At 37.6% G+C, this 26,064-nt stretch overlaps 1 protein-coding gene across 3 annotated transcripts in view; it reads right to left on the reverse strand.

Moving 5' to 3' along the window:
- Nucleotides 1-617: 617 nt before the first annotated feature.
- Nucleotides 618-26,064, reverse strand: part of Csrnp3 (cysteine-serine-rich nuclear protein 3) — a 185,102-nt gene continuing 159,655 nt past the window's right edge. For all 3 annotated transcript variants that reach the window (XM_005393293.1, XM_005393294.2, XM_013518805.1), the window contains 2 exons: nucleotides 14,270-14,566; nucleotides 618-11,952 (listed from right to left, as the gene is read on the reverse strand). In XM_005393293.1, the coding sequence (XP_005393350.1) occupies nucleotides 10,903-11,952; nucleotides 14,270-14,566 (1,347 nt within the window). In that variant the 3' untranslated portion in view covers nucleotides 618-10,902. The remainder of the gene's footprint in view (nucleotides 11,953-14,269; nucleotides 14,567-26,064) is intronic.

A 26,064-nucleotide genomic window follows, 5' to 3' on the forward strand; every position in this document is an offset into this window, starting at 1 on the left:
TACTTCACATGCATCAGTAAACATATTCTAACTGCTTTCTAGGTTTCAGGCACTAAGCTGGATGCCAAGAACATGGCAAGTCATGAGGCAAGTGTTCTGACCTCAGAGCAATGAGGAGGGAGGATATATGTAAATGGGTCCAGTGTAACTAGGTATGGTGGGTGCACAACCGTGACCTCAGCACTCAGAAGGCTGAGGAGGAATATTCTGTGCAGAGGTCAGGCTGGACTATATAATGAGATCCTGTTTCAGAAACGCAAAATCATAAAATAAAATAGACAAGAGGACTGTAGTAAATGACTGCATTGTGCATAAAAGCGAAGTTCATCAATTTGCAAGAGAATGAAAAGAGCAACATAAAGGAAGAGACCTTTGAGTTTCCCCTTGAAAGCTAGGTCAGTGGTCATTATTATTGTGCTGCCAGCATGAGTTTGCTTGTGGGTAATATTCTGTACAGAAGTAGCAAGCTATCCAGAAGTGGGAGAAATTGAGAAGCAGGTGAAATTTAAGAATTCTGTCTTGTAGGCAAGGGGAGACTTGGACAGCAGAGATAGTTTGACGACCAAAAAGGCTGGATAAATTGGTTGTACCTACATGTAAATTGACCTTGTGAGGCATTACAAAGAGTTTGGATTTTATTTTGTTGGCAGTGAGAAAAAAACATAGCAGAGGACTTTAAGTGAGTAAGTAACACAGCAAATTTGAGCTTTAGGATGATTACACAATCACTTATTATTATTATTTCATTTAGAAAATATAGATCCAATCTCTAGATGTAAGAAAACAAGTTATTGAGGTCAAAGACCTATATACAATAGAAGATTAAGATGAATGCAGTTTTTTTCTCTTCATTCTACTTCTAATGAAAGTAAGTTTTTGTTATTTTTAACCAACATCTTTAAGCACATAAGCGTACATAAAGATTTCCATGTACATATATATTCTAAACATCAAATCACACAGATTCCGATGTAAGCAAAGCAAAACATACTACTAAGTTGCAGATTTCAAGGATACTACTTACAGAGAATGGATTTGTCTTTGTAAAAATATCCTCTGAAATTTCATTTACATAGCGAGTTCCCCTTTGGCCCTCAGGTTTGTTTACACATCATTACTTGATGAATGGGTAGAAAAGCTGAGAAAGAAAAGTGTTGTAAGAATATCCACTTAGGGATCAATCATAATAAAATTAACACATCTTTGAAATGATAATGTAATGAGCCATCTCAGCAGAAACTGGCTTCACAGGCAACTTCTCAAGAATGTTATCTGCTACAGAGAGAGGAGGTATTCTTCTGTGTGCTGTGACAGACAGCAGAAGGGATTGTAGTTCAAATCGTAAGGACAAAGGTTTCACACACAATGCAACACAAATTCAACAGTAAATATAACTTAGAAACCAGTTTTACTCTGCTGCAAACAATTGGACAAGATATTGTACAATATATAATAAAAAGTACAGCGTAATACAAGTGCCACTAGTAAAAGAAATGTAAGGATAAGACTTAAAAATGCTTATTTGTAATATATATATATACACACACACACTGCAATAAAAAGCCACAATAAATACACGAATTTCCATGTCATTCATAATAAATACTGAAAATATAAATATAGACAACTACAGCTAATATGAATAAATTATTACAACCTAAGGTCCAGGTTAAGTTCTGTTGAATATTATTGTAGCTTATTTTATATACCCTTTGGCATCCTTGACATTTTAATTTATACACAAGAGAAATCAGTCATGAAACTGTGACACGCAACATGATAACAGCATAAAATGACTACATATGGACTATAGTTTGATTTTCCTCCCTTTGTACATCATTAAACATAATAGTAATTAAATATCTATTAAGCAAAAGTAATAATAAAAAAATTAATTGAAGGATAAAACCAACCATTATGCCAAAATATACTTTACAGTGCAGTGGTTTTCTGAGTTTTCCAAGTTACATTTTTTTTTTACAGCATCAAACAAACACAATATAAAATAAAATACATATACTCCAAAAAGACTTCCCTTGTATAAAGACCATTTCTAATGTCTGAATGTTCAACACAGACAGAAGAATAACATCCAAGTCCTTTGGATCATTTGATCTACCAATACATTCAGCTCACTAGATTTCACCAGAATTTGCAAACCTACCAAATTCCTATGGCAGCTGGAGAGTGGAGACATAGTTGATGTCTAAGACTATAATGAAGATGAAGATATTGCAAAAGGTGACATTTTACCTATGCAACCAATTATACATACATATTATATGGCAAAAATGTATTTTTGACCAATGTCAAATGACCTGTCCTGTCAAATTGATATACCCTGTGACATTGAAGGAAACACACTGAAGTAACAAAGTGCCATTTTCTGCATTAACAGGCATTAACCAGTACATATGTATTAATAGTTCTATCTTAAGAGGCTATTACACCAGAAATGCGATAAACTAAAAAGAAAGCAGATCAACTAACTTTACTAAGACACAATAAAGGCTGAGGTTCTTAGGAACAGAGCCGTAATCTACAGGTTTAATTTTTTGTTTTTACTATTTCTGTACTGTAAATGTCTAGCATTTATTATACATCAAACACTTTTGAAACATGTTTCACAAACTACACCTCAGACTTATTTTCATAATGGTGGCTAGAGTCAATTAAAACATGGGCCAAATTTTATTCACCATTCTTTACATGAGCATTTTACAGTTTTTTTTTTTTTAAAAAACAGAAAGGGTCATTTCCCCAGAGTGTTAGCTGTGGGAAGCAACCACCGCAAGGCGGCTGTCATTTCACAAGAGCATCCGAGTTGGGGAGATAAGCAGCTGTACCTAGATTGAAATAAATCCCATGGAGAAAGGGAACGTTGATTCCCCCAAATCAATATCCCCCATATTCCTCATCCGGTCAGCTTTGCCTCTGAGTTGGAGTCAACTCTGAGCAAACAGAAAAAGGCTCTGAAAGCAGGGAGTGCTTGGGTCAAGTGATGTAGTCAGAAAACAAAATCACTGTCCTCCAAGGACTCCTCCTTTCGTTTTCAGGCCTTGTCAAGGTGATAATCTGAACAATCATTCTCCTGATCCCTGAGACAGTAAGCAGCCATTGTTGAAAGAGCATGAGGACAAAGGCTGGGATCAAATGTGGTTGAGTGAGTCTCTGGAATCATTATGTTCCAGATCATATTCGTCACCGTCACATCTTCTCCAGAAGGAGTGGAAAAACTTTTAGATTCTTACTTGTCATTTTAGGCTAAAGAGAGATTTAACGAGAAGGTGCTAAAGAAGAACACGGTGCACGATTACTTTTTTCGTATTTGTAACTTTTCAGAAAGTCGAACACTTCAGAAGTTGCATCCCTTGATTCTAGTTCTGATGTTTGTCACTGGGGATTTGAAAAAGTCACTTTTCTTGATCCTAATTCCTGGTCTAACAGCAACAGAAATAAACATACACGAGTAAAAGCTATCTATACCCCCATTTGCCAAAAGCAGGTAACATTAACTGAGAATTGTTTGAGTAGGTATATCTTTCCTTAAAACTTTGACTTGCTAGGAAATTCATAGTCCTATGTAATACGCATCAGATGTAAGGAAAAAGCTAACTTCTCTGGAGTGCCCCAGGATAATGATCCAAATAACCACAACTGTTGCCAGGTGCCTAGGCCACAAAGACGGGCCAAGATATTTTCTTATTGTAAGAAAACCTAAAAGAGTTGGATTGTGTTGCCAAGGAAACCACCTTCCCTAGAGATGGTAAGAATAGATGGGTATCTATCCTATTGGGCATGCTTGAATGCTAGTCCTCCCTGGGGGTAGGTGGATGAGCCACATGACCTCTGGAGAGCTCTCCTAGTGTCAGGATTATAAAAACTGAAGAATACAGAAGAATCTGAAACTTTCTATTATTCACATACAGTTGGCCATTGTATTTTCAAAAAGATTAAATCATTCTGAGCTATCCATTTGGCATGACTAGTACCTAATAAATTAAGGTTCTGACAGTAACCTTTGGCAAGAAACCTTGCTTGATTTTAGCACAAACAGAATGAGTTTCCCAATTATTAAATTTTAAAAAGTGTAAAATTCAGATATCATTTGGTAACCATTAAATCACTCAAGGATTAACACTAATTTACAAAAAAAAAAAAAAACCCCAGCAAATTATCTCATGGATTTAGTGATTTAGGTTTTCTTCTTTAGGAGAATTCAGATTTGAATTTTATTCTTTCCTTTTCTTTCATATTTACATAAATTTGCACAATGTATATAGATCTGTACATTTGTTTGAAAGTCTGGTGAGCTAAGGCTGTGGAATAAACTTCATGGTCAACATAAAGGGAGGAGCGAAACAAAATTGGGTAAAATGTTGTACCAATAAGGTACAATTTTCAAACTTCCTTTTTTATATTTTTCTATGTAGAGATAACAAAACAATATTAGGAGGAGTAGAAGAAAAGGGTGGCTGGTCTAGTGGGACAGTAATATGTCCTACAGATCTCTGAAGAGAAAAATTGCTACATAATTTTTAAAGAGACATTTTCAAAGGTGATTTGCCTCCAAATACTCATGAGAAATAAATTTTAAGATAATCTCAAACCAGATAAAAAATATTGGGGAAAAAATTAAAAGAAAAAGGCAAATAACATCCAACTATCATGCTGTTTCAAAGGAACAACTAATTATGTAAATTATTTTAGACAAAAAGCAAGGCTAATTTCTACCATAATTTTGCATCATCCTAACTCTAATCAGCATACATTATCTTAAGAAATATTTAAATGGCCTTATATATATCATTAAAGTGAAAATTATTGAAATAACTTTACTATTAACATGGCAATGAGTATTATAAAGAGGAATTACATTATTAGTGTGTTGAATATTATTTAAAATAAACTCTATCTCTATCCCTTTGCAACTTTAGTCCTCCCAGAATATTTTCATTAAGACAAGAACAAAGTGACACAGTAGCATTACTTTTCTTGAATTATAACCTCGTGTAGGGAATCAAACAGACAGCAATCACCCTATATTGTGATGTATCTATTACAAGTGAAAGTAGCTACTAACATGATTTATATCTTTGAAATTATGTCAGTTCTTCTGGATATAACACATATGTAGATTAACTAAAATTCTAGGCTCTAACTTCTAGGAAGTTGGACTTACGGTCTCTCTTAAAAAGCCATGAGAAGAGTCAAAGTAAAAGAGTAGAATAGCATAAATACAAACAATGAACTTTAAAGGGGTGTTGGCTTAGACTTTGAATCTGGTTGTGGGTACTCCCTTCTTTCCCTTCACACTATCCAAGCCGGAACTCTCAGACACCCGAGACAGGCCAGCTAGTAATGGCTAGATTAGCTCAGAACCAGCATCAGGAAAACCCCTGCAACTCGCAGCTTTTGGCTTTGAATTTTGATAAAAAAGAAAGAGAGAAAAAGACAGAAAGAGAGAGAGAGAGAAAATAATAAAACAACTGTATTGCTTAGGAAGTTGGACTTACGGTCTCTCTTAAAAAGCCATGAGAAGAGTCAAAGTAAAAATTAGAAGTGACTGCTTTCGAGTCACCTTGAGCATATAGTTCTGACTGATAAAATATTGAAAGCTCTTTTATTTCTTGATTCCTTATTTTTGACAATAATGCAAGTCATTTATTAGTCATTTTAATATAAAATGTGCTTGAGTTTCTTTCTAAAAGTTTCTTTATAATGGTGTACTTCTGTGTTTTTATTTTCTAAAGGATCAAGTGACCTGTAGATTGTAAAATGCAGTTGACGTGGGTGCTGGTCCGCTGACATAAGCACTGGCTGGGCTGAGGATGTCTGGCCCACCCCTTCTAGGCTTTTGACTGCCTGCTCGCTGAGCTTTCTAGTGTTGTAAGACATTGCCCACTATGCTGAAATTTTTTTTACCTCCTAGGAGATACCACCACTTATGAAATGTGTTCCATCCCCACACCCATCTTGACAGTTTTGTAATTCTAGTGAGTTTTCAGATTGCTGGTATTCAGTCAATTAAGTCAATTAAATTCTTTAATGCTACAAAAAACATCTGATGAGCTGTGCTGTTGGTGCAGAGCTGTGCCATTTGGCTTAGGGATTTATATCATTTCAGCGCAAGTTAGCAGATCTCAGAAAAAGGATGCAGTCAGAGTTATACATGTGTACTAGAACTAAGAATGTCCAAGGCTTTAAACTTTTGGGATGGATACAACAGAAAGCTCTGATTTAAAGTTAGAGTCAAGTCTTGCCTTTGAGCAGAAAGATGTTTTCCAATTAATCTGGGTATTTCACATACTGACTCTAAGGACAATGTAAGCTGTTGGGAGAAACTAAGGTTCGACTTTAATTTTTTTTATTAAGTTATATTTTTATAGAAAAAGGAGTTTGTGGTATCTTTTGAAAAGGTAGTTTCCTGTTGAGGAGCTCAGTCTTCCACTAGTAATTGGATGATGCATAATTCCAAGGTCAAAGTGAGGGAGAACCAGGGACCTCTTTGGTTTGCTCTCCACTTTCAGGTGATGCCTATGGAAGATGGAATAGGGTTTTGCTATTTTGATAGCCTGTTTATACACATAAGTACAAGTGACTGTTTTTTATATTTTTGTTTCAGAAGTTTCCTGGCATCTTTCTTGGATTATGCTTAAATCAACCACCCTTTGAAACTATCGGATGGGAGTTTGCTGGTGTCGATGTAGCCTCTTTTACGTGGATTCACACTTAAGTAGCAATTAGCTGAAAATCCCTTGTTTACTTGACTCACTCCTAGCTGAGTCCAGATTTAATTCATAAATTTCAGGTGAGAGGAGAAAAGAGGAGGATCCAGTGAGGCTCATTCATTCATTTAGGAAAAAGCAGCAGTTGCAGTCCACATATAATTGGACAAGAATTTTTGTCAAGTTTCTAATTTTATATCATAAAATCAAACATTAAAAAGATTTGAATAGGCTTATTTCATGCCACCCTTTATTATCATGATTCTTTAGAATTTGTAGTTTCTCTTTACTATTTTTTCTTACCCAGAATAGTTGCTCTAACACAGTAGTTGTTTAATAAATATTTGTTGAAAAAAATGCGTCATTAATAAATTCTGAATATGGAGACCAAAGGATCATAAACTTGAATAGCAATATCAACATTAAAAAGCCAGTAATATAACAATTATTAGTGTATTAATTATGAAGTATTTTTCTGCTTAATGAAAATTTAAAGATTTTTGCCCAGAAGTCATTTGTCAGAGTGTAAAATTTTAAAGAAAGCAATCACTTAAGATAATTTGTTTGCTTCTTGATTAATCTGTTTCTACAACTCGGATTTCTTGAGGGGCATATTGGGATGGATATTGTATGGCATATAAGATAGAGAAAATCTTATCGTATGAAAAAATATTAATTTCACATTTTATTTGTCACTGATCCCCCAGGGAAATATGAAATTTCATCACAAAGAAAAGACAAGCTTGGCCGGTGATATGGCTCAGTGGCATAAGCGCCTGCCTGGCAAGCGAATGGTCCTGAGTTCGATTCCCAGTACCAAAAAAAAGAAAAGAAAAGAAAAGGCAGGCCTTTAAAAAGTAACTACGTATATTTTTCCATCAACAAAAAGACATGCAATAAATAGATTTTATCCATCATTTAGAAATTGATGTTCAAAAGATGAGCAGAAAAACTCAAGTAAAATTCTTTTTTTTATTTCTTTCCCCCAAAGAAGATCAAGAGTGACAAAAGGGATGCAAACTGCTCCTTTCACTTGACTTGCAAATCAATTTGGCCAGGATAATAACTAGGAATTAACCCCCATTTAAAGGTATAGGGCTGGTGCTAAAACAACAGGGTCTGGAGCAGGAAGCTCTGCGATTGACAATGAATGAATATAAAGCCGTGTGTCACAAAGGACTGATTTGGTTAGATATATGATGGGGTCGATAAACAGCCGCAGGCCAGGTTATTGTGTCTTGGCACAAAAATCATAAGTATCGCAACAAGCTGCATCTAACTTGATTCTTCCTTTTACAAGCTTAAAATAACTGTAGCACTTTCCTGGTATGTGGGCAATTTCTATTGAATGGAAGGCTATTAATGGGAAATTTCAGATAGAACACTGTGCTCTCTCAGCTGTTCTGGGGAAGGAAGTAACAGCAAAATGATTCCATTACTAGTATTATTTGCAGCGCGAACCCAATATTTTCAAAGTGCAGTCTTAAAAACTATCCTCTTTTCTAGACTGTATTTTTAGATCATAAAACCAGACCAAATTTTAGGGTAGGAAAACTCAGTACTCATTACTGGACATTGCCTAAAATCCGTCATTCTCAAGTGTGTGGAATTCTTGTGTGTGTGTGCATGGTTTAGGTACAATTATACTGGAGGGCTTTTATCATGGGCATCCTGTGTATACTATTTGTAGGAAATGTTGAAGATTTACTCAGGTCTGTGAAAATTTAAAGCAGGGGTTGTTGTTATGGTTTTATGGCAAATACTTTGGAAGGCAGTGACTTTGTAACCCAATTAGACAGATAGATAGAGGCAACGAAGCTCTGTTTCTGTCAGCATCATTTTGTAAACAAAATGGGGACATAGTAAGACATAGTAAGACATAAAGAAGTCACCTCCTTGAGGAAAAAGAGCTGAACTAGCAATGTCTATCTGTTCAGAAACTGGACTGCCATTCTGCCTTGCAATTCTGCCCTATCCAGAGTTGGCTCTTTCTCCATCTCCACACTCTGTGTTCCATGAATAACCTCAGAGTTCTTCATGTGTAGGCTCTTCCAGAGCCTGTAATGGTCCAGCAAATGTGGAACACACGATTTTTTTCGTATGCTTGAGTGAAGGGCCAATTACCTCTCGCCATTTTCTCTTTGTGCCTGTGCTCTTTATATTGTATTGGTAAGAGGGGGAGGAGAAAAAAAACCCTGGAGATCGAGTACTAAAAACTGTTACAGTAATGATGCCCTGGCTAACCATTAAAATGGAACATTCCTGACCTAATTACTGTTGCCTACACCATAACAAATCCAAAGCTTCTTCAATGTGAATGCTAATGGTTGCAAACTTGGTCCAGAGATGGGGTAGAAAAGGGGCAAGAGCCGCTAACCGGACCATGGAAGAGCTGCCAGTTAAACATGTTTTCTCCACATCAAGTTCTAGTAGAAACTTTTCCATCAGAGGACTTTCTTCAAATCAAATTTTTAAAAAATTTAATCAAATAAAATAGTACTTTTAAGGTACTGAGATCTACAATATATTTATATCCGTATTTCTAAATATCCAAGTCTAAAAGACATAAAAAATAAGTAGCGATGCAGTCACTCAATAGCAAGGCATGTCCACATTTCAAAGAGTCATAAAACGTGTGAAATGATATAACAATAGAAGGTCGGAGATGTGAAACAGATTTAGCATAGTCATAATGCATGGAGGGGGAGTAGAACACACTCTTTTGTTAGCTAAATTAATGTACAGAAGAAAGGGTTCTTAGAAGTCCTCTAGTGAACCAAGTGCAGGTAATCTAACAGTGTTAGGGGAGTGCAGGTTTTATTTCTATCTGTTCTCTTTAACAAGAGAATGTGAGGTAATTAGCGTATGCAATGCATTCTGGACTGTTCTGCCAATTGTCCCAGACAAGACAAATCAAAATGCTTCAGAAAAGTAAGGCCTAGTTGAGTATTTGGGTAGAGGCCCCCCCTTCGATCAGCTAGTCACTAATTGGAAATCGCATTATACACTTATTTGTAGAGATGGACCGATCACGCCGCAGAAAAGGCTACTTGCTGAGAATGTCTCTTCCATGTTGCCGCAGCCTCCTTGCGTTTACCGAGTTAGGTCCTCAGAGTGGTGAAGGAAAATAAGCCATTTTTCCTTCAGAAGTGTCACTGGATGATTCCTCTATGTTAACTGTATGTATGAACCTTAGAATAGTTTTAGATCTTTTTTTTTTAATTTTTAAAATTTTTCATCTCAAAGAGTTCTCAGTCCCCACCCCACACGAGGTACCATGAAGGGGCACTAAAGTGCATTTTGATGTAGGGGGTAGAGTTTAAAGGTGCTGTCCAAGCTAAGAACCAAGATGATGCTATTTAGAAAAGAAAGGCAATTCCTTTTACCTCCACCTTGGGAGTCAGCTGAGGGAGGGCAGTGAACTGGGCCCCTCCCGGAGGATTGTCCTAACTCTTAACTCTAGAGAAAACTGGGTAAGGACCTGCACGTATAGACTCATTTATTTGTCCAAAATAGCAAAAATAGGCCTATTTCACCCTTACGAAAGTATCTGCAAACCTGAACAGTCAGGATCATAAAAACGCGAGTGGATTCCAGATGCGATCCGAGTGGGCATGCTCTGTGGTGCTAGCTCCGCATCTTCAGCTTGAATGAACATGCTGCTGTTCATTTTCATCAAAACATGACTTCTAAGCTACCATAAATAAAATACACATGAAACAATTAGATCTTTTTCTTACAATAATTACTTTTACATTAAAAAGTCACCATTCTCTTCAGATATATCGAAAATTAGGACTCTAAATCTTATTATTTTGCAGTCTTAGGTAACAATCTTGCACAGGCCCGATAATCCAAGACTTGGAGCTCTGATCTGCACAGCTTGGCAGGTTTCGCACAGTTTGACAGGTAGGCAACTGTGAGATACGCATTTTTAAAATGTAGCATTTTCTATCAAAACAGTCTGAAATCTTTTAAAATCCCCATAGCGACTGTATTTGTGTAATGCCACCGTCATGTAGCTAAAAAGAAGCAAACAAAATACAGTCTGGAAGATTAATCACAGTCCAAATTTTTTCGGTCTTCAGTCTAAACAATGATGAGCCCAGGAAATCCAATTAAATGCAGTGCCTCAGGTAGAAGAGGCGATCCTATAACAGAATAAGTTAACCTACTAAACAGGGACAGTCTCAACCACAGGTGATTTGATGCACTCTTCGTGCAGTCTGCTCTTTTCAGCAAGGCTCAAAGAATTTTCAGCAGGATGCTCTGAAATGTGACTGTCACCATTCAATGTGGAGACAAACCCTTCCTGGGAAGGGCCTTTCAAGTATGAGTGAAATTCTACTTGAGGATGACTGGACCTGTGTTCGGGATATAAACTATTGCAGGGCACCCCGCTATCGTTTTCGGAAGAGGAGCAGCAAACAATCACAGAGGGGTTGGCAGCTGCGTAATGGGAGGCACCGTAGGCCTCTTCTGCTTGTCGGGCATAGTCAACGAATTGTTCTGGGGTCATGGTGTAAGGCACCAACGAAAGGGTACCGTTCTTGACAGTATCTCTTTCAGAGTAGTTCTCAGAGATCTGGCTAGGTGTTCCTGGAATGTGGCTATCTATTTGGTAGTACAGAGTTGAAGAGTTGGCGTAAAAGGAAGCATTTTTTGTGTGGCTTTCGTGAACAGCCGTGCCATCTGAATAACAAAGGACTGAAGGAAGGGGCACAACATCAGCATGGGTGCCCAAACCTTCCACAAAGCCATCTCTTTTATCCTCGTCATCCTCCTCCTCTTCCTCCTCCTCTTCCTCCTCCTCCTCTTCATCTGACTCACTGGGTGCCAAGCTCTGTGTGCTGGAATCAGTGACTCCACTGCAAAAGCTGCTCCCATCTTCCTCCTCTTCGTCCTCTTCTCCTTGGCAATCTAATTCTTCGGCAGACTGCAGGTGCAGCACTGCAGCTTGGGGTTCAGTTTCAATCTCGAAATTGTCTGCAATCGAATATTCTACAGAGTGAGCAACAGGGCCCATGGAACTACTGTGTGCGCTTATCTCCCCGTGGCAGCCGTTCAGTGTGGGGATTTGTTGCTCTCGGTTTTTCTCGAGTTCAAGTTTCATTATTGTGTGCAAAAAGTGAGTCCGGACACGGATAGGATTAAACTCAATTCTACCTGCTGTGTTACTACACCCTTCTTTAGTGCAGCCACAGGGGAAAGACATACGATCCACCTGGGGAGGAAGAACACAGATTAGCACCATGGAACCATTACAAACCAAATAAAGTCCAGTACTTTTCAGCAATTCCTTTGAATTAAATAATCTACTTATTCCACTTATGTCAGAGCAAATGACAGTTAAACTCAAATAGAAATGAAAAGGGGGAAGTGAAGGCTTAAGGCATAAGAGTTAACTAGCTCTTAAACCCATATTCAAAATAAAAATGAGTTTGGGGGATAAAGGGGTAGTTTCACTTTTCCAATACTTTCTTCACTTCTGTTCTCCGTTACCTACTTTCTCCTTCTCTATGTGTCTTTGACCTTGTTCATTTGTTCTCAGTGCTTCTATCTTTTCTCCAAACATTTTTCCCTTCCCCTGCATTCCAGCTTACTTGCCCAACTTCAGACAAACAACTTTTTGAACTCCTTCTTACCTGAACTTTTCATCTAATTTATGCTTTTGATGTGAGTTATGCTTTTTCCTTTTGCTTATTAGAAAATGAGCTTCATTGCCCAAGATAGCCACATTGACAGTCCTTGGTATCATGCACCCTAACAATCCACTGTCACTGGTTTACCTTCTCAATATCTGGCCCATGATACATGTGTGCAAGCATGTGTCCTGCAGGGCTGCAGTAGGCATGCGCATTTATGACTATGACTTGTGGACTCACATGTTTAGGTCCTGGCTGTCCCCCTTCACCACCCATTCCATTAGACTACAAGATTTTCAAAGGAAGAGAATGTCCATCTCTTTAATATCCCAGAACTATTTGAGGGGTTGGGCTCTAAAGATAGAGAAATTATAATTCAAAAAGAGTATTGTTGGATAGACCTTAGGTGATAAGTGGAATTCTAGGCAATCCATAGGTACTCCTATTCATTTATTGTCTCAGATTCCACAGATCAAACTGTTCATGGATCAGAATACAGGCAGCACAAATACTTGCCACGCTTCCCAGCTTATCCAAGTTCAGACAGACTGCTGTGCTGCTCAAGAGAAGGCCAACTCTAATATAGTTCTCCTGGTCCCAATAAAAAGTAGTAGCAGACTTTAGAGGTAGCATCATAGCTCTGTTTCCTTATGAATAAATCTCTTTTCTGTGAATCTATCTTAAGCAACTGCTTGGCTGATGGGAACTATCCTTTTCTTTCACCTTCCTGAATGATTCTCTTTATTGAAAAGGCTGTTTCTGCATAAAATACTAGCACCTAACTATTCAGAAAATATCAATGATATATTAAAGATGAATAAAAAACAGAATCATCTAGTACAAGGGTTAGCACACTTTAATTTTCTTTTAATTAATTTTAACCTTTAAGCTTTTAAACGTGTAATTAACCAAATAAGAGTGGTAGGGCTATTTTCCAAAAGTTCTCATATAAACTCAAGTATTAGATTCCTTTTGGAGAAAAATGGGTTTTTCTCTGTTTAAAAGACTATTTCCAAGTTACAAAAAATTCTCTCTGTTTCCCTCCTATATTCCTCTACTCAATCATTACTGCCACAATGAGACAGATGGAAAGCCTGAGAATCCTTTTTTGCTTGTTAAGGAAACCTTAGTAGCAGGGAGTGAATGCAATATGTAGATAGCACACACACTGTTTTTGCAAAAGCAAGAATAGATATTTAGGTTCCGTGGGTTATGCAGACTCCTTGTTACTACTCAGCTCTGCTGTAGAAACATAAAATCTGCCATAGATAATTGGTAAACAAACAAACAAAATGGAAGTGCTCTAAGAAACTTTGCTTATACAAACATGTGACTGGTTGGGTTTGGCCTGTGAGTTGATAGTTTGCCAACCTTGATCTGGTCTTGTCCAGCCTGTTCATGTTCAAGATGGAGAAACTGAGCCCAGGGGATTTACCTGATTGGCCAATTTCACATATACTTGGCAAACAGCAAAGAGAGGAGTGCAATTTAGTTTTCTGTTTTCTTTTTCTTTTATGGTCCCCCTTTAGCAACTTTACTACTCGCCCACACTACTTGTAGTTAATCATCACTTTATACATCATGGAAGAATGAGAAAACACAAATTCAAATGTTAGGGATGTCAAAGTCTGCCTGAATATTTGTAAAAAGCTCAAACAAGCTGGTATGACAAGTGAATACAAGAAGAAATACTTGCAACTACTTCAGCTACAGTTTGGGCTGCCTTCTACAGAGTATGAGCACTCCATGAATGCTTGAATTAGTATTTTTCTCCCCCTGAACTACCTTGCTGCAAAGTCTCCTTCTGCATATGGGGAACTCATTACTGCATACAGCTAACTTCAGGGAGGGTGCATAATGTTCTGTCTTTGGATGTCATGAAATCCAAACCCTTACCTGACACTTAATGCCTGCCAGGCTGCAGGTACACGTTTCTGGATCACAGAACACTCTGCAGTCACAGCCACAGTCCTCCCGTGACAGGCGGATGGCACGCAGCTCGTGCTTCTCTTCCACATCGATCTTTTTAACTCCAGAGGCCCGCAGCAGTGCTCTTCGCTTTTTTGTTGGCAGGGGTTGTAGGAAGAAGTACTCATCTACTTCTGTGTTGTCTAAATCTATATCATCATCAGAAATGTCATCCACTGTAAGAGTGCTAGCTTCTTCTGATTCCACTGTGCCGTTCTTAGTCATCTGGAAACACAATGAAGTAAATAAGAGATGTGGGAGGGGCAGGAACACGAGTTGTTACATGTCACTGTGTCTTCATAACCTGTGAGTACTTCTGAGCTCGGTCATTTCCTTTCATTTCCCCTTGAGGAGGGAAAAGCAAGGCATTCAAATAATGATAGACTTTATATCAGGCTTCTGGTCACAGAAAACTATTGATTGGCATTCTCAACCTCTTAATATGAGTTGCTGGAACTAAGGCTTGAGTCAGTGTGATGTGAAAAAGAGCACAGGTTACAGATGCCCAGGAAAGCAAGCTATCATTAGACTTGGTTCTGAAGTTGAGATGTATGTGCCCTCATTCAGAGGGGATAGTATCTTAGTAGAAATCATCATCACCTAACTCAGGAAACATGATATCTTTGAAACAATAACCTTGCCTTTTGGAATCCAGCAAAACCAGGCACACAGGAAATAAGGTTGAGTTGAGCTATTGGGATTCCAAACGTGATTATCCTGCAGAACATTTGAAGAAGCAGGCTTGATATGGAGAGATCAGTCAGGTCAACGTGCTCTTAGAGAGGCAAGGCAGGAGGACAGCGACAGCAGGTGCTCTCCAGCCCACAAGTGAAATAAATGTGGTTCTCAGAGGAGGTGGTAAACTTCGCCCAGAGTGCTACCTTCCATATAACAAATAGCTCATGTGGACAGCCATCCGTCCCATCCCCTCGCCTATTCTACTTCTATTTATATTTCCTTTCTAAATTAATATCATCCATCTGTAAGTCTTGAATCAGTGTTTCAGTTCTTGCTATTATACCATCACATATTGTTTCTTCTTTAAAAAATATTTTGAAAGATTTATCTTGGAATCCATCATGAAATGTCTAATTACAGGAGCTACTTTGTTTCTAAAAATTTGAAATTTACTACTTTCTATATTACATTAATTGCAATTGTTACCATGCTCAGTGATCATAAGTTTACCTTTAAACAGTTAATACTCTGGTGACATCAGATATTCTTTTGTCTTCACAGGAAGAAGTCCAATATTTATGTAAGAATATTTATTATTGGACAAAGCCCTCAACCTGGACAACTCTGAATGTATCGACAAACAAAAGACTATGGTGGGAAAATCACTTGAGCTTGAGGCCAGCCTGGCCTACATAGTGAGTTTAAGGCCAATCCAAATTATATAGTGAGACCCTGTCTCAAAAAACAAAATGAGAAAGAGGTGAAAGAGAGAGAGAAACAGAGAAAGAGAGAGAGAGAGAGAAAGAGAGAGAGAGAGAGAGAGAGAGAAAGACAGACAGAGAGAGAGAGAATCAGAAGAGAGAGAAAAGGAATAAATAGAAGATTGAACATTGCCCTCAAGTACAGAAACTTTCATACAGAAAGACACGTAGTAGAAAGTGTATGTCAAAATATGTTACAAAGGCTCCCTGAGAGTTTCATTTGCTCAAGTGCTACAAAATTATATTTCTGAATATTTCAGAGTTTAAATCTGTGATTTTATAAAAATAGACATTATGCTTTATTATGTTTTGTTTCTTGGTGTGACCTGCAATTTATTCCCTGTCCTGGCATGTCTTTATAAATACATTGGTTGAACTGTGAGGTCTGCTACTAGGACATCACTTCGGTTATCATTTTTGTTCATTCTTATTTACTAATAAGCTGTACATTCCTATCCATAAAAATCTGATATCCTAAGAAATGCAAGTGTATAGTTGCCTAGTGGTACCCAAACTTTTGTATTGGAGTGTACCTTTAAATGTCTTTTTTCCTATCTCAAAAGAGTCATTGAATCTTTAGACTTCAGTGCATTAAAAGTAATTTCCTTTATTTCTTCCATCAATGAGGCTCAGATTTATTGTGACTTCCCTGAGACATACTTAGAGAATCCAATTCCCTGACTCCCATTTCAATATATTTTTCTGTACATTTCCTAGATTGCAGGCTTCTTCTGATTCTTAATATGATGCTGGGACTCTAACACAGAATTAAAAGTAATGTTTCTGATAAGATATTCCATTTGTAAAATAACGGACCCTGTAAGCAGGACTTTCAGGTACATACTCTCGTTTGAGGTGAGCATCTTCAATCTAGGTATTGGAACCTCGTTTCACTTAGCATCTTTTCTCTGAAAACAATCTTTGCCTCCTAAAGAGTTCATAGAAACTTTGTAAAAAAAAAGTGATATAATGATACTATCAAATAATTACAGCTTTCAAAATCTGCTTTTATTTCTGTGTATTCACATACACGAAAGAAAATAAATTGGAGGTGGAGTTGAAAAAAGAAGTGATACAAACAGGTATGGCATAGTAATAATATTACTCACAGTTTGTGAGACTGTGTGCCAGACACAGTTCTAAGCACTTTATCTGTATCAGCTCATTTAGAATCATAAAAATATTCTGAGGTAGATCCTGTCCTATGTAAATTTTACTGATGAAGAAATGCATAGGGATTCTAATAACTTGACCAAATCATAGGTAGTGAAGGTGTACAATAATTCATGATCATAGATATTTGATTTCCCAGATATGGTCTTAGCATTCATGATAAGTACATATCTTTTTAATAAGTTCATATTCTTTTATATAATTTATATTTATTGAATAGCTTTTTATGCCTGTTCTGTATTAGTCGTTGGATGTACTAGTATACAAGACAAAGGTTTTAATCTCAATGGGTTAGAATAGAGGCAAATAGTCTCTCAACAGAAGGATTTCCCAGCTAAGGGTGAACCTATGGTATCTGAGAGCATGCAGTGGGGACTGACAGTGGAGCTGATGGTGGACTGAAAAGACGGAAGCCTAAATCTGAAGATGGACAGGTGGTTAGATAAGCAGTGGAGGCCAAAGGGATCACTGCCTGAGCAACAGTAATTTGAAAGGTCTGATATGGGACACAACATGATGCATTTCTTAAGTTACAAATTATGCAGACAACTGTATTTGTATAGGATAACTTCCTTTCTTGGCTCCTAAGCAAATAACTAAAAAAGAAATAGAGGGCAATCATTCAGAGGGTAGCTTCCTTGTTTGATTTAATGATTTTTATCTTACCTTACATTTTTCCTATATTTATATACATTTATCTGTAATGTCCTTTAGGGATATTAAGGCCTGTGTGCATGCACACACACGTGTGTGTGTATGTGTGTGTGCATGCTGTGCTATGTGTCTTGCTTCAATCCAATGATGATACCAAACATGGAATTTTTTTCTTCAGACACTATGCAATTTGTCCAGAATGGCAGAGTGGTAAGCAGCAGAGAAGGAGCCTTTCTGAGAGTTGCCATGCAGATGCCAGATTATAGCAACATTAAGAAGACAAGAAGGAGGGAAGTGAGTTGCTTGGAACTAGGAAAGATCAGAAGCATGAATTGAAGCCTACAGAAAGAGTGAAAAGAGAAATTTCAACAAAGAAGAAGGACGTAGCCTTCTCCCTGAGATGGCACTCACTACACAAAAGGAGTGATTCAAACCTGTGGACACATGGTGACTGCTGGTGACCCTAGAGGCCTCTATGAGGGATGCAGCAGTGGAAGGTGGCAGCAGGTGTGAAGGATTTCACTAGCTGGTGGTGACTGCTAAGGGCTCAGTCATCCTGTGCCAGGAGGCATCTTGGAGAGGGGCTGGCTGAACTCAGAACTCAGAATGGCTGCTGGCTCTGTCTAATGGCTCCCAGCATGGCTCAAGCCCAAGGAAGAGGGTGTGCTCACAGCTACAGAGCAAATGAGTCTGGTCTTGGCCAGAAGGTGCAGGCTCACTGAGATTACCCACTAACTCACAAAAAAGCTACAGCTGGCTTGCTGAGATAAATCAACAGATCGGGACTCTATCTCCACACGTTCTCTACCAGTGACTTACAGCAGAGACTACTTGGAAGTTGACTTTATTTTTTCTCTTTCTTGTTTGTTTTATTATTGGGGTGGTGGTTTTGTTTTGGTATTTTGTTTTTGTTTTCTTCTCCTTCATTGTTTGATCTTGTTTTTATATGAGTGTGAATATGGTTTCAAGCCTCTTTGTGGTTCTGGTTCTATTCTGTTCTTCTTTTTATCTCTTCCTTCTCTCTTTCCCTCCAGTCTTCTGCACCTATTTCCCAAAGTATGCATGATCCCCCTTTGTCTTCCAGCCTACTTCTAATCTCCTCCTCTTCTTCCACTTCTCTGTTTTCTCCCTGACCCATTTTAAATTTTAACCCCTGAGGCAAATTTGACACATTAAGGTCTTGTATACTTCATATAATTTTTTATTTTGTTTTAGATTTTGTTATATCATCACAAATCTAGTTCATATGGTTAAAGGTGGCAAATTAATGGTTAGTTCAGTTTGTTATTTTCTAGGCTGTGGTTAATGCTAATGTCACTGTAGCCAAAAGTGACATAATTGTTCTAATCAGCTGTTCTTCCTGGTATTCCAAGACTGAGATTGACTAAGGGTCACAGAAAATACTATGGCATGGTGCCAAAGAACCAGGGGCTGGGCCAAAGAGGCAGCAACTTCTCATCCCCATCAAATTGCAGATGTAAGATCTTGCAACAGACTCAAAACCCCCAAAACAGCTGTACCTGGAAGATACCTCAGAGAAGTAGTCACTTCCTAAGGGTTCAAAATAATAACAATAAAGCAACCTACCATAGGCAATTTACAAGCATCACCCCCAGGAATTGTACTAAAAAAAAGAAAAGAAAAAGAGAAGACACTTAAACAAGATGCAATCCCAGAAATCCAGTTCATCAAAGACAAACCAAGGAGGCAATGTTGTGGGACAACCCAAAAACCACCCTCCTGGCCTCTCTGAAGTGGTAACAATAAAGCAATCAAATGAGGCTCTAGAAAAAAATCAAAGCAGAAATAATTTTTCAGATAACTGCGGAGATGGTGTCCACAAAGAACATCATGTTTAATGACTCTAGAGCAGATACAGACAAAAAAATAGAGGAGCTCAAGAAGATTATGGAAGTCAGGAATGCTCAGCATAGAAAAGAAATGGAACCCATAAGGCAGGTCGATTCAGATATCCAAGAGAGTAAAAATTCCACTGAAAGTATCCACAGCAGATTAAGCCAGTGGGAAGACAGGATCTCAGATATAGAAGATAGGCTTGTAGTTATCAGTTATGAATAGAAACATTTCTTAAAATAGCTAGGGACCATGATAAATCAATACAGTAGCTGGTAGATGAGCTAAAGAAGAATAACTTAAGATTAGTTGGAGTTAATGAAAAGGCAAGAGCTAATACAAATACTATAAAAGATCCATTTACAGATTTCATGGCAGAAAACTTCCTTGGAAGACAAAAACTTGACGTACAGTAAGTGAGCCATATAGAACTCCAATTAGCCACAATCAAAAAAAATCTGCAGCCAGGCATGTCATGGTCAAGATTCCAGAAATTCAACCCAAGAATAGGATCTTAAAAGCTGTCAGGGAAGAGATACAAATCACCAAAAAAGAAAATCTCACCAGAATCACAGTTGACTTCCCAGCACAAATCTTCAAGTCAAGGAGTGCTTGCAGTGAAGTATTTCAAGTTCTAAAGGAAAACAACCTTCAACCCAGACTGATGTATCCTGTAGAATTATCTTTCAAAACTGATGGGAAAATAAGATACGTCCATGACAAAGAACATCTGAGGAAATTTATGAACACTAAACCAGCACTCCAAAATGTTTTGAAGGACATTCTACAGAGAGATACAAAGGACTACAACTCCATGAACTGTAACAGAAAGAATCCACCAGGTAAGGCAAACAATTAAGCAGAGGGAGGGAAAAAAAGGAGGGGAGCTCACAACAGGAAAATAACACAACAAGGATAATTTAATACATATCCATTATAACCATCAATATTAATGGTCTCAATTCACCAATCAAAAGACACAGACTAGCAGAATGGATCAACAAGCAAGATCCAACAATACAAGAAGCACTTAAAAAAGAAATACATAGACTGAAAGTCAAAGGATGGAAAATAATACTCCAGGAACCCAGAAAAAAGCAGGGGTAGCTATTCTATTTGTAGACAAAGAGGGGAAATGTAGAAAAATCAGAAGGGAGAAGCAAAAAAAAAATGTGTTTGTATGTTTTTCTTTTTGTGTGTGTGTGTGTATAATAGTTATAATAGTTATACTACTAATTTCTCTTAGTTCATTGAAAAGAAAGGTTTGTGTTAATATCATTTGGACATTTAAATGCCAATACCTTGTACTCTGAGTAACTAATTTAATGACACTATGCAATGTATTAACCATTGTTAATATTATCATGTTTTGAAATTTTTTTATCTTTAAAATAAAAAAGTAAAATTCAATGCAAAATTATTACAGAGAAGGAAAATAGAAATGGATTAAAGGTTAGAACAAAATAAAAAATCTCCTACTTCCTTTTAGCAGTCAAATGGCATGTTCAGTAATAAAATATGGTCCTTAAAATTATTACACTTAAAATGACAGAGGAAATAAGAACTTCAAACTAACTCCATTCCACAAACACTGATCCTACCTATTATAATAACAATGACACTGCTGAGAATGACCTACATACTGCATACCAGACAATGAGCCTCAAACTGTATAAAATACAGGTTTCACCTAATTTGCACAAGGAATTTAGCAAGTAATTTTTAATCATTGGAAGAATGATTGGAAGAATCGCTGGAAGTAATTTTTTAATCACTGGAAGAACTGGTGCTTGGAAAAGTTACTTTGGCAATATCTATCTTAATAAGTAACTTGTAATGGTATTGAGAATCAACTTGGGTTTATTTGACTCCAAGTCTTGAGCCCATCTAGCAAGACAAGTTTGGAGTAAATATTCTTGGAGTAAATATTCTTAGACTATTATTCTTAGACTAAGGGTAGAAAAAATGTAAAGAAGGAGCAGGATGAAGAGGAGCAGGAGGAAGCAGAGAACATTGGTTGCACCCATGCGATAACAGCAGCTCTCAGTGCTGTGGGCTGGGAGACAGCAGCCCACGCCTCCTCTGTGGCTCACTGAGGATAAAGGATATGATTCAGAGGCGGAGAATGAGAACGCAGAAGAGAAAACAGAATAAACTGATGAAACAATGCCCTATCAATTAGGACTTCATTTTGAGTTTCTATGGACATGTTCAAGTGGCCTTTCTAACGGAGATGCCAACAGAGAACCTGGCTAAAGCTGGATGAACTGTGTGACTCTTTTGACCTTCTCACCTGACTCCTTAGATTACATTTGATCAGTGTATCCCACTCCCTAATTTTGTCATAAAGTATTAGTTGTATTAATTGGTTTCATGTATATTTCTTCTATCACAGATGGAACACTTGGAAAGCAGAGATTTTGTCTGTCTTGATAACTGCATTCCTGGCTCCTTGGTGATTGCCAGTTTCAAATGAATTGGATAATACATGCTTTTTGAAAAAACCAATGAATGATTTTTCTCAATCATGATGTTATATTGTCAGTTAGTATGCTAGGTATCAGGTTTTATAAATGTATGACAGTTCTGCTGTCAAAGAACTTCCAGTTTGCTTGGGAGACCATGTAATGTATATGATACAGTATAGTAAGTGCAAAGCATATGTGCAAGTTACAGAAGTAGCAGGGAGGAAGAGAAAATAGCCAGGCAAAAAGGAAGGCTTCGGCAAAGATACAAGCAGAGGTATTTAGTTTGTATTCTGATTCCGTGCTCTCTTTCAAGGACAAAAGCCTTCAAGCCAGAAACGAGAGAACAGACATGTCAGGAAGGATTTAAGGCAAAAACCAGGTGGGAAGACAGTGAAAAAATACTCAGCTATTTCATGTAAGCATCCCTAGCTCCAGACAATTATGCTTTAGAGCCATGAAACAGCTTACAGTTATGATTGCTCAGTCTAACATCTGTGAAGAGTCATGGGGAAAGGAATTAAATGCTGATCAAACTGGGAATGAATTGTTTAAGAAAAAAGCTAATTCTGGATAACAATATTCTGGAAAGAACCATTTAAACAGATGGTCTCAGAACATGAGATGAAGGAGTGAATGCTAAACTATTGCTGGGGTTCACTAAAGAGGAAATATCCACTTTTCAAATAAACTTCACACAGAACCTCAACTTACAAAAGGTGGAAATGGGAATGAGCTGCACAGACCCCTCGGCTTTCTGCTCTTATCCAGAATTCCAGACCCCACAGTCACAGTTGGAAAACAAATGCTCTAGTCCTGAGAATTTATTCTTGTCTGTAAAACAGAAATGTAATGCTCAGAATTTCTCCTTCCTAAGCTCTGACAAAATTTCTTAGGCTCTTCACACACAAAGATGAAATGTAATCTGATTAGTAAGGGTATGGTGAGAACATGGATTTTGAGTTAAGTGGACAGTGAAAATGTCTAAGACCAGCAATGCTTAGCTTTCCTAGCATCATCAGTGACATCAGGAATGATGGATACAGCATCTTTCAATCCCAGCAGTAACAGTGGCCCAGCCTGCCAGGAATCTCAGTGGATGTCATGGTATGGTTGGGAAGGGAAGCTTCCCTTCTCCCTCTGAAGATCCCTACTTTGAAAGGACATCGTGAACTTGGTGCTATCTTGTGAATTAACTTTAAATTTATAACTTGGATGAGGATCTAAAAGCCCAGTTTATCACATATGCAGGCTCCGTGATCATGCTTAGCAAAATTGAACATAACAGAACTTTATTGGTCTCTCTCTACAAGCCATGTTTAGCACTGAAGAAGGCAGTTGCCCCAGAGGTATTCTAATGTTTGGGGTACATCATGTTACAGACTGGGTGTAACAGAAGTGAAGTTTGTTTGTATATTGCTCTTATCTATTTATTTAGCTTGTTAACTTATTGTTAGGTTAATGTGAGCACACAAACTGACCAATATCCTCCAAGCTACTATAACCTAGTGTACAGTCATGGAAAGAAAATTCACTGTTGGGAGAGGATAGCATATCACATCCCCTTGCACTGGATAGGTCTCCTGTTGAGTAGTAGATCACAGACTATGCTGTGAGGTGGACATTAAAACACAGCATTGTATCCAGAGGAGGAAAATGGGAGTAAAGAAATATCCAGAAGCCATGCCCTAGGAGGAATAGTGGAAAGAACTAGGGATGTTTAATCTCATAACAGAAACACATAGAGACCATGGGCTATCTTCAAATATGTAGGTGCCCATTCATACTACTTTCTTATTCTTGGAATTCAGAGAATGGAGAAGCATGATTCTGTATGCCTAGAGGGCAGAACTGAAGCCAAAAGGTGTGATAAGAAGGTAGCAGCTTACTCAATGTAAAGAAGAGCTTTTGAGCAAAGCTGCATAAATGAAATGGCCTACTTCAAAAAAGGAGTGCACGCTGGATCACAGGAGATATGCAATCACAGGCCGGTTGTAAAGGATATATGTTTAATAGAAGGATTTTCACGTTGTGTGACATGAGTTGGACAAATGACCTCATCCAAAGGCTCTAGGAAAACTAAAGGAAAGCACTCATATTACTTTGATGTTAAATTAAATTTTATAGTATGGTTCTTCAGCACATTAGCTGTTAATTGCAGGTGAGAAATTGGAACTAATCTAATTATGCCCCTGAAGAACCACAGATGCTTATTTTGTTAGCCTGTAAGGATTTCAATAACTCAAGCTATACATGGTAGCATACATCTTTAGTTCCAGCTTGAGCCTAAGAATTGGAAGTCAGCCTGGCCAGTACAGTGAGACTCTGTCTCAGAAAGTTTATTTTCTGTCAACAACCTGAAGTCAAAAAGTCTTTTGAATATGTAACACCACAAAAGTCACCAGGAAATATAATACCATCATATGAGTCATAGCAACTTTTGTTAAATTCCTTTATCTGGTTTAGACTACCTTTTTCAGGGGTAGCTAATATACTAGAATAAATCCACTAGCATGGTGGGAAATATTTAACAACTGACACTCTAAATAAAAGTTATATTTGCTGTGTTTGCCAAGTTCCATGGTTTAAACATTCCCTTCATAGCCAGTTTCAAGCTACCATTGGGAAGAGATGTACATAATTCACTTTGGTTGTACCTCACATTTAAATCAATAATATTAATGCATTTGATTTCCCTGAATTAAAAGATCAATGCTTTGTTCATAGTAACAGTTTAAAGATGCAACTAAATATGCTTCATTGTTCTATTTTAACTAAGATCCCAGAAATATTTTGAAATAAATTATTCTTAAATGTTTTACATATACCTAGAGCTAAAACCCACCATGTTAGTCTCCACTACTTTGGTTTGGTGTATTTTTTCTGCAATTGTCAACATAGGTTTTTACATATGACAGGGCAGGTATTTAGTACAACCATGTTTTCCATTTGATGTTGAAACAGGCTTCCATTTACAGATGCATCATGCAAGTTATTTTTTTGTTGTTTTTTTTTTCTGGTACCAGGAATCAAACTCATGACATTGCACTTGTCAGGCAGGCTCTCTGCCCGCTGAGCTAAATCCCCAGCCCTGCATCATGCAAGTTCTGACACTGAGTATGTTCCAAAATAATCTCAATAGAGCCTGACACAGAAGCTCTGTTGGAAGAAATGCAGTCCAAAATATGATCAAGAGGCTAAGACACATCTAGGACAGGGTTATGGTGTGGGAATAATTTTTTAAATTTCTAAAATTCTTAAAACTGAATTTAAGATACAGTTTGACAATTTCTCAGAAGCCTCTAGTCCTTCATAGCGCTCTATGAATTTAATATATTTGCCTGGAGTATTAATTACAAGACTTTTGAAAAGATACCAGTGGCAAGGCTAAGGGGGAAGTGGAAAATACTGTTGCATAGGAAAGACACTCACCGTACAAACAGTCACAAATCTGAGATTTGAGGTAAAAACATTCACATAAGGATTTTAAAAAATGTGAACCATTAAAAGATGAGTCAAAATTTGACCACTAATTAAATAAGAAAAGGAGAATTAAAACTCAAGAATTACTCAAGGAACAAATGACTGAGAAATTCAGAAAATTGAATAACCTTAGAATGTGATTGGAAATGGTCAGAGGAGTAGGGGCAGATCCTTGATTTGAGAGAGGAAAAGAAGAGGAGCATACTTGTGAAGAGATGGAGACAGGGAAGTGGAAGCTGTGGAAGGTAGATTACATATGCTAGGACGGGGAGTAGAATCCAGCAGAATAGAAGCCAGCGGTGACTGCACAACCATGCCTTGATGGAACAGAACACACGAATGGCTGCTTAAAGCATTTTACAGATACATGAGGAATGGGAATACAGTCTAATGTAATTGTTCAACAGCGTGATGCAGATGATGAAATCTAAGCACTTAATTTGGAAAAGAGTATAGAGTTAAGATGACTCCATTGATTACTGTGAAGTGTATGACATCTTTGAATAGGCTTGACAGAGAAAAAGGACTGTGCTCCGTAATTAAGAAATCTAAAGCTAGTTATTTCTTCGAGGGACATGTGTTTTATTCAATCAGTTTCCTCCATTAGTTGTTTACGGAAAATGTTTAAAACATCACCACCACCAACTAGGAAGAC

The sequence above is a fragment of the Chinchilla lanigera genome, unplaced genomic scaffold, assembly GCF_000276665.1.
Source record: "Chinchilla lanigera isolate Chin_1 unplaced genomic scaffold, ChiLan1.0 scaffold00048, whole genome shotgun sequence".
Lineage (NCBI taxonomy): Eukaryota > Metazoa > Chordata > Mammalia > Rodentia > Chinchillidae > Chinchilla > Chinchilla lanigera.